The 10,239-nt window shown below is 35.8% G+C and overlaps 1 protein-coding gene across 1 annotated transcript in view; it reads left to right on the top strand.

Moving 5' to 3' along the window:
• LOC105177948 (HEAT repeat-containing protein 5B) overlaps positions 1-10,239 on the top strand; it is a 46,889-nt gene that overhangs the window by 4,040 nt on the left and 32,610 nt on the right. The window contains exons 4-10 of the mRNA XM_011101260.1: positions 1,183-1,419; positions 1,519-1,608; positions 1,681-1,765; positions 5,086-5,150; positions 6,096-6,200; positions 7,811-7,900; positions 7,985-8,065. Coding sequence (XP_011099562.1) covers positions 1,183-1,419; positions 1,519-1,608; positions 1,681-1,765; positions 5,086-5,150; positions 6,096-6,200; positions 7,811-7,900; positions 7,985-8,065 — 753 coding nt within the window. The remainder of the gene's footprint in view (positions 1-1,182; positions 1,420-1,518; positions 1,609-1,680; positions 1,766-5,085; positions 5,151-6,095; positions 6,201-7,810; positions 7,901-7,984; positions 8,066-10,239) is intronic.

Here is a 10,239-nt window from a genome sequence, read left to right as displayed (position 1 = left end):
ATTTTGGAACTACTATCTATCTTTTGTTTCCATTGAATATAAAATGGAAACTTTTACAGAACTTCTCATTCATGATGATGAATCTTTTCTCCCACAAAATAGGACTTCTGAAGTTGGATGGATACATCATTCATGAGTTATGGGTTGAAGCCTCTGAAACTCTGTGAGATATGAGTGAGAAAGTTCATATTAAAAGTCTCTTGTCATTTGTTGAACCCCACTCAGATTTTATTGCATCTTTTACTAAACATGGGCAAAGTTACACTGTAAGACATCACACTCCATGGACCACTGTTATTTCTTTTCAAATCCTAGTACACTAAGTGGATACACTGGATTGTTGACTTTTTGATGTCGTTTAGTGTCTTAGGAATGAGCTAGTTTTCCTACTTAGGAAGCAAAACATTCTTTGACATGGATACTCTCTGGACCTTTGTCGTCATTGTGTAGAACTTGTCATGTCCATTTCACTATGTTGGAACTCCAATTTAAAGGATAACCAATTGCAAGGCATTGGATGCTGTAATGTTCTAAAGAACCTAGATTCCTGGGAAACGTTGAAAGGCTGGCATTAGTCTCGATATTTTTCCTTATCTGTCGAAAATCCATCTTTATTGATAGTTAGGGGGAAATCCTAGCAAATGGTATGTTGCAAATGTTTGAAAAACCAACCTGATATGCTAATATTTGCCAAGCATTGCATCCTTTCTATACAATTGGAATGATGTGTTTAACATCCAGATCTCTCGATCTTCCAAGGATGTTCTTGCTACCCACAAAGCTCTCTTACTTGTGTCTTTGTGATGAAGCCACATACTACTAAGACTGATACTAATTATTACCTCCTAGAAATTTAGGTGTTGATATGAATTTCAATTAGGTTGTCTTGTTCTCTTGTTAAGTAATGATTGTTTCCTTACTGAAAAAACTGTTATCAGGTGTCTTTTCCTCGTCCTTGCTTGCCAACTTTATTTTGATACCATGTTCTCTGCAACTGATCTGTTGGCCAATTATGTATTTCATACAAGAGTTCTGTTAGTGGGATTGTGCTGTTCAACTGACATGTCGTCATGGGGCTCAATAAAAAATTCACTTTCTAATATTCTCAATAACAATTTCTCTGAATTATTATATCTATACCTATATATATATAAATACTTATCTAGTGACCATTTGAATCAGGATTTTGTGAGACAAGAGGCTTTGCACATGCTTCGCAATGCTTTGGAGGGTTCTGAAGGGAGTGCTTCATCTGCAGCCTATACGGAGGCCTTCCGCATTATAATGCGGACCGGAGTCGGGGATAAATCTTTGAGTGTCAGAATAGCTGCTGCAAGATGTCTGAAGGCGTTTGCAAATATTGGAGGACCAAGCTTAGGGATAGGGGAACTTGAGAATTGCTTGTCATATTGTGTCAAGGTTCTTAATTTCTTTTGCTGTCCATGCTTCCTTTTTTAATTCTCACTAAACTCTTCTTTCATAGGCATCAAAATTACATTTCTAATTCTTCTATGACAGGCCCTTGAGGATCCGGAGAAATCTGTAAGAGATGCTTTTGCTGAGGCTTTAGGAGCTTTGCTGGCTCTTTCGATGAATCCTGATGCGCAGGTATGAACTTTTAGTATTTAGGTTGCTATCTGCTTTGTTGTGTCAAACTGAAGCTTTATCATCTTGTGTTAGGTTCAACCAAGGGGAAAAGGTCATGCTATCCCTAAGAAGCTTGAAGGGGGTTTGCAAAAGCACTTAGCTACCCCATTTACAAAAGGTATGGTTTAGTGAATTGCTTTTGTAAAGTATTTGAGATACTTGTTTATGACATGTATAGGCCATTACAGCTGTAAGTTGGGAAAAGATTAGTTATATTTATTCATCTTAGATTGTTGAACACATGCCTAGTGAGGTATATGCTCACACCTATTGCCATGAACATTATCCTTTAGAGCTTGCCTTGGACTTTCAAACAAGACCACTTTTGTTGGAATCTGGGGTTCTTTTTCCTTTCTTTTCTGCAGGTTGTTTCCCCAACACAGACAAGAGGCTTGTCTTTGTTTCAGTGTATTTTAACCGATTGTGGAAGATGATGATTAATTAGGACCTCCATTAGCCAAATAATTAGGAACAGAATACTTTTATTACTTTTCCAACTTGTCTAGTTGGCTAAGTTGCTTTGTTTCTCATTAGGGTAATCAATGAGTTTAAGTATGTTTTTGAGTGTCAACTGTCAAGCTAATCTGCATTGGATTTAAGAATAAAGATGTCTAGGAGAGAAAATGACTTTCTGATACATGATCTATACATAACATGTCGTTGGTTTGGCACTCTTGATCCTTGGAGATGTATATCCAAGGCCACTGTTGTATGAGTGTGCCCGGATGGGGGTAGCAGGGAAGAGGCGTTGTTAATTCTTAAGCACAAGCAACGATTAATCATTGCCGTACACACACAAGGGGTAGATGTGTGCCGTGCGCCATAGCTCTAGGAGCCCTTGGCGCCATTAACTACTATGTTCTAGATTTACAGGGACAGACTCCATTCTAGATTTAGATGCTCTAGTATACCCTACGACTTTAATACCTCATTAAACCTTCTTCGTGGGATTTCCATTTAGAAGGTTGGTTTGCTATTATAGATACATAGACAACTGATGGTATCCCCAATCTAGATCTAAATGACCTAATCTACTATCCCGTAAAGAAGATGATTCAACATTCAACAAAATAGAATCAGAAACTTGGAAGGGCTGTTGGCTAAAAAAAGCCGTTGCCAACAAATACACCAAATTGCAAAATTACAACTTTATTAAACTTGAAAGTAAGCTCACAACCCTCACTAACAGAACCACTAACTATGTTGCTTCTAAAAGTGGAGACATGGTGCACCCTTTTCAGAGATAGAGACAAAACGCAACCTCAAGGAAACTTTCACTATGTTTGGTTTCATGTTTTGGCATTTCCCGAGACAAGATAAAACACACCCAATGTTTGTTTTTGTGTTTTTACTCCTTATCAGTGCGTTTTTTTTGTTTTTCAACTTTCTATATAATATGTATATATATACTTGTATATATAATATAAAAGAGACGTGATTTGACAAGAAACATTGATTTTTGTCTTCCAAAAATACAACATTAAACACACAATATTTATATATAAAAATATATATAAAAGAGATATGATTTGACAATGAAGAGTGATTTTTGTCTCGCAAATCCCAACATCAAACCTACACCACTTATTTTAAAATATTTTAAATTACCTCAAAACACAAATCCAAACATACCATCTATCTTCAACACACAGTTATTTATCTCTATTTTTCTCTCTCTATTTCCAAAACACAAAACAAAACACTCAAAACACAAACCCAAACATTATGTTTAAGTCCACGCTTCCTATCCTATGTACTTGAGTTGCCCATGCTCAGTGTGTTCCATCATGGCCTCAAAAGACACAAAAAACTATTTATGCATAAACATGCACACGTGCTCCAGTGTGAATCAACCAATCAAAGTAGGAGTTGAGGTTGTATAGAGGCAGCGCTTCTGAACTCACATGCTCCTGAACCTCCCACCACCGTGTTGACATCTCTATGCCGAGTCTTGGCCTTTTCATTTGGACAATTTTTGGTCTAGTGTCCAACATGTTCCAGCATGGTTTGTTGATTTTGGTTTCTTCGATTTAACGGCCTTGCCTGTACCATCTCTTTAAAATTCGCATTTACATTATTCACTTTCTTTTACCCATTAATTGAATTAGCCCGGGGATGATGCGCTACAGGCATTTTATGTGTGAGATTCCTATGTTCCTCCTCAATACTAATTGCAATCATGAGATCATCTAGAGACAACTCCCTTTTTGATGTTTGAGTGTCATGTCAAAACTTTTCCAAGACTTGGGAAATTTGTCAAACTTATTAGGAAACTTTCATCTCGGCATCATAAAGAGTACGCTCAAGATTAATTATCTCATAACTTTACAGATTTTACCTCAACCATGTGATACCTCAAGAACTTGTTACCTCGATCATGTGATACTTCAAGAACTTGGAAATACAATACTTTTTGTGCCCTTTTTTCTCAGTATTATATTTCCAACTCATCCCATAACGATGTTGTAGTATGAGATGGAACAATCGGCATCAAAGAGTGTATTTGACAGTTGTGACAAAATAGCTCCTCGACCTATTTCATCAGTCTCAGTACAGTGCGCAATCAGTTCTCAGATCGGTTTTGGTTCAGGTATAGTCACTTGAATCACCGTCAAAAGCTCTATAATCGTCAACCAAATCTTCATTCGCTTTTGCCAGCGTTTGAATAAGTGGTACGGAAACTTGTACGGGAGACTGGATAAGCTTTTGGCGTAACCATAGAGGAGATAGGAACAACAACAGGAACATCGTCAGCCATTTTAGTTTTCAGGAAAAAGTCAAAGTTTTTTAAAAAACCGTTTCTCAAACAACCATGGAAATCAGTTACAATTGAACAGATGCTGAGTTCGAAAAAAGTTCTTATTTGTTCAAGATAATTGATAACAATGAACCTACCACAATCACGAGTTTGGCAAATCAAATTTATAGTTCTTTATTAAGAAAAAAGTTTGCAAATTAACCGTTTGGAAGTAATTGACATTATAGAATGTTAATTTGAAAGATGATCTACAGGAGATGGAAGGAATTGTTCCATTATACTTATTCTTTGCAGTTTTACTTAATTTGAATTTGTTTGAGGACGTGAGATGCCTAATTCCCCTTCTAGAAATCAACTTGCTATAATAATGAATTTTTCTCCTTGTCCAAGGATCACCAGCAAGTTTCTCCTCTATCCTTATTTTCTGTTGTGTGTTCCTTCTGTAATGTACTCCAAAAAAAGCATGTTTGATATTTATGCAATATATTTTTCCTTTATCTAGTATGAGCATGAGATAAAATTTCTTTTTGTATGAGTTGTGTTATGTAGGATTTGATTTATTTATGATTCTCTGCTGAAGCTGTATTTTCTATTATTTTAAAGTCTGTTTATGCAGCTACTCCTCCAAACTTTAAAGTTTTATTTCAGTCACCTACTTCTGATATGTGGTGGACTTGCAGTTGGTGGACCTCGTTTGAAGGACTTACGGGTTGGCATCTCCTTGTCATGGGTCTGTTTTTTGCAGGTATTCTGACAAAGTTAGCATGATTTAGGATCTACCCTTTCCACGTCTATAAACAGAAAGTGCTTTGTTTTTAGTCAAAACCTTTTGGAATTAGGCGTCACATGTTTGATTCCGCTTAGCCAATGAATTCTTGTATGGTCGGTAGCATGAAATGAATAGATATTTGCTCTTGCACTTGTTGTCTGTGGTTAGTTGTGCGTCTCAGTGATTTCTTACTCTCTTTCTTCTGGTCATGGAAGGTAGAAATAATATGTGAAGTGAAGAAAGACCATTTGCTTTTGCTTTTCCCCTTCTGATATAATAATCATCATAATGAGCAACACCTTTGTGCAACAGTGAGGTTGCTCACTGGGTTCAAAATACTGAAGATTTTGAGTTGAGTGTAATTGAACCTTTTTCATTTGCTAATCCATGTAAAACCATGCATTGGGTTCTGCATATGCTGAATGAGAAAATACAAGATATGCTCAGGACTACACAGCCTCTACAACATCTCATTACCATCGGATTGCAATGTCTACTTCCCTTCTGTTTCTCCAAGTATAGTCACTTCTGCAGATTGTAAAACATGACCACAGGCTCTAAGATTTAAAGAAAATAGATGTAAGAATTGGTCCAAGAATGCTATTGTGAAAATGATGAATACCATATTGCTTTCTATTGAAGTGTTTAATATTGTTCACCTTGTAATAATATCATGTTCTGTTAAGCTAATTTCTAGGTCTCAAATATTTGTATTGTGTATGATATTCAACTCTTAATTAAATTATCATGTTCTGTACAAACTTAATTTCTGGGTCTTAAGGATATGTTTTCTGTAAGATTGTTCACCTTGTAATTAAAGTATCATGTTTTGCTAAACTCTAATTTGTAGGTCTTAATACGCACAATGATTTTTGCTTTAACTTTTCATTTTGAGTTAATTTTACGATCATGTTTCTGCAGGCTATGTGCTTAAAGTATCTTCACCCAGATAGTGAGCTGCAAAATTACGCTCTGCAGGTTATGGGTATGCTCCACACAGATACATCAGTTGATGCTCAAGCACTGGTATCTTCTGTTATATCATGTGGTTTTGCATGATGCTATTTTGGCATATGTATTAGTGGATATGGCTTTTTGTTATGTTCCTTATATTTTATGTTCATTTCCGTGTCCTCAGTTATAATTTTAAAGAAGTATTTCTGATCTTGAATATACAAGTGATATAGGAATCTTATACAAAAAGTATGACCATAACCTTGCTCAGTGGTCTGGAATTGTTGACTCGAGGTTTGAGCATTTTCACTTACACTGATGAAAAGTGAACCGCAGTGGTTTTTCTAGATAAACCACCTCCTATCAGCAACCCTGGAAAGAGATGGACACACACAAATTGCATTAGTATCAAATAACAACAGATCATCATAGAAAACACTTGAAGTACAGCGAGCATGAGCTGCTTAAATTTTGTTTGCATACCCAGTTTAATCAAATTTATTTGCAAAAAATCAGTATAGTCATTCTGTGCATCAAGTTCATCCATTTCTGTTAATGTATCTTTAGCAAAGTAGTGTTTCTGACCAACACATGTCTGACCAACATTCGGACTCATTTGGTTCATTTAATTTTCCAAAATTGCCAGTATGTTCTGCCTCAGATCTTTCTCTATGAAAGAAAAATCAAATATTGTAGTGACATTCATTGTCTCTTTGATTCTTTGAATGATTGTTGATAATACATATTTTATTCGTAAGACATCCATGATGCTTGCACCAATGTACAAGACATAGCAACTACTTCACTCTCTGTCTCATGATGCATATTAACACCAAATCACTTCCTCAACCCTTTTCTATTCCCATCTGTCTTCCGCAATAGTTGTATCTCTTTCAATGTGCACAGTATCTGATTATCTTCCACAGCTCCTCTCGAGATAGCAAACGTCATGTTCTTATGATTTTGGAGTTCATTAAATTCTTTCCCACTTAGCATATTTCAAACTTCTTCTTGTTAGTTTCATCCATTTGAAAATCTAAAGTGTGAAAGGGTCGACAATGGCAAGCACTTATCAGAAGTGCAAGAGTTTCACCAGGCCTTTTTTTCTTGGTGTTGGAGTTACGTATTGGCAAACAATCATGGACAATGATACCTTCTGTTGCTTTAAAAATTTTGGAAAGAGACTTGGGCATGGTCATAATCCTTTTTGTTTTAAATGTATTTTATATAAATTTCACTGATTTATCTCTTTGAGGCCTGCATTTTTTGGTAATCAGTGTGATACTATTTTGTGACTGTTATTATATGGTCATTCCGGATTAAGAGAACTTCACTGAATTATGTAAGCCGTAAGGGTATTTTCATGTCTTCATTTGCTGAAGGCTTCCCTCTTATGAATATACAACAAATATGATAAAAAGATGTGTCATAGTTTGCAGCTTGCGTACACAAGGATTTGTATGATTTAATGCAAAAGCTGAGGATGTACTTCTTTTTTCCTCATTTTCTTAATTATATAATGCACTTCCAAGATGGAGTTCTTGGTTGCATATCTGCAATTCCTCCCTTTATTATGTTACTGCTCATTACTGTGATCATCCATCTTATGACTAAAGTACTTTCTTGTATCTCATTTTATCTGTAAAATCAAGCTCGTGATACGCGTTTTCCTTTTCTTGAAGGCTTGTGTACTATATATAATGCGAGTAGGTATAACTGATCAAATGAGTGAACCCACTCAGAGAGGCTTCTCAGTTTTTCTTGCCAAGCAGGTTTGCTAAACAGTCTAACCTGAGGTTTAGTACTTTTATCTGGCTGTTCTATCATTGTTTACTTAACAGTAATACTTTCCCCAGCTTGTATCTTCTGGTTCTACCCCTTCCATGCGAGTTGCTGCTTTACGAACTCTGGCATATGTCTTGAAAACACTTGGAGAGGTGAAGTTGCTGTAGTTGCTTTACATACTTTACTGATGATTCATTTGTCCCTTCATGCTTGAACACTCTCTGGTTAAGTTTAACAATTTTATAAACATGTCTTATGTTAATAAAAGTTGAACGTTTATACTGATGTACTGAAAGTACACCTCCTCTGTTGCCCCTTCCTCCAGTGGATGGGGCGAAGGTTTGGTTGTAAGGTCAAAGATGGCTATTCTGAGGAGAAATACTAAAGCGCTTTGAACATCATTAGTGCTATATAGTTGATCGATAGCCTGGATCTGATTGCTGCAACACAAATATGGGCCTATGAAGATTAAGAAGCTTCAGGAACTATGAAATCTGCTGTAGGAGGTTGTATAAAAGCAGAACTATAAAAGCAGGAACTATCAAACCTAGAGCCTGTCTTGAGAAGGAAGATTGTAGAGCCAAAGTTATTTTGGGATAAAGTTATTAACATTGAAACTAGTGGGCAAATACAGCAGTTTTAATTGTATGTTCGGTTTCTTAAGACGCATAACAGCATCAAAACATGGCAAATGTATTATTTAGCAGACATTAGCTTCTCTACGGGAGCTAGTTCTGGCATAGTGATTGAGTTATTTCTCCCATCTAACCCCTTCTTTGAGATTTTTTAACGAGAGTGATCTGCTCAAATGCCAGTATGGCTTATGCATGGACTGATCTAATTCTTTGATGGGTGTCGAATCCACCAAAAATAATTCTTATGAACACTTTTGTAGATGTGTGAGTAGGGTCGAATCCACAGAGGTTGGTTTTAAATTAATTCCTTCAAAAATGAAAATAATTAGGGGGAGTTTTGATTGTGAAGAAGAATAAAACTAAAAGCTAATAAAATTAGAAGAGATAAAATATAAGAGAACAATCTTCCTGTTAAAGACAAGATCATACTTAATTCCACGGTCGATCATAGATGCAAAGATAACAATTATTCATGATTCATAAATTGGTTATGGCTATTGGTACGACCTAACGACCTCACCTTTCCTTACCTTGTGGATAGTCAAGGAACGTCTATTGACTATATCCCTAATCAGTAAACAACCTTGGGAAACGTTCTCAAAATTTAATTTACCGACAACATTAAGAACTAGAAAGGCCCAATTCTAACCAATAAATTCCTACGAGGATTTATTTAAGATAGATTGTGCATTCCCCACAACATAATCGAAAACTTCTACATAATCAATTATGCTATGTTACCACTAGTTATTGAACTAAACAAACAATTACGGATTTGTAAATTCAATTGGCTAGGCAAATATTCTTGACAATAAATCAGATTATTTGTAATAAAAGCACAGAAAACAACACAAATACCAACATGAATAAAAGTAGAAAGCATAAATTAGATCTCACAACTCGTTGGATTTAAGCAATCACCAAATCTTCAACCGGAATAAGAGAACTAGTTAGACATGCTAATGGAAGAACGCATGAAAAACAAAGTAAGAAAATATTATAAAAACATAGAGAAATAGAAGAGTTCAAAAGTTGTCTCTTAAAGTGAATTACATCACCTATTTATAATAGCTAGATACCTAGTTCTACTAGGATTAGAAGTAGATTCCTAGTTGAACTAAAAGACTTATAGAGATAAAATTATAATCCTAGTTAAATTCTTCCTTCATCAGAGGTAGTTCAAGCAGCTCCAAACTCTAGCCAAAAATTGAGTTTGAGTCTTGTTTGAATTTCCATTTTGGTGCTTTTCTTCATTTTCCAATTCTTTTGTCCTAATGCTGAAAAATAATATTTAATTAGGAGCATTTGGTCACAAAATAGGCTAAAATATTATATGAAATAAGCACAAAATGCGATCCTATCATTCTTCCCTTTCCTAGTCTTGCTAGCACATGTTTTTCTGCACTTTCTGAATGGGGGAAGAAAGATGCCTACCAAAGTCTGGGCAAATGAGTTGCCAACCTGGCTCTGATATTGTACTGGCACATAGGAGCTTTCTGGGCCCACATAATGAAATTTTCCATGCAAAGGTGAAATCTGAATATTTGTATCTCAAATTCCTCAAGTTGGTTTACCATTTCCACAATTGTCCTTTTGCCATGAATTGATGTTAGATGGAATTGCTCATCTTTGCTTGTCTTAATATTCTCGTAGAATTACCTAATCAGTATGGCCAAGGTGTCTGTCTCTGC

Source organism: Sesamum indicum, linkage group LG15 (genome assembly GCF_000512975.1).
Source record: "Sesamum indicum cultivar Zhongzhi No. 13 linkage group LG15, S_indicum_v1.0, whole genome shotgun sequence".
In the NCBI taxonomy this organism is placed as follows: domain Eukaryota; kingdom Viridiplantae; phylum Streptophyta; class Magnoliopsida; order Lamiales; family Pedaliaceae; genus Sesamum; species Sesamum indicum.
Note: the sequence above shows the minus strand (reverse complement) of the source record. Positions and strands in the feature narration are given on the sequence as shown.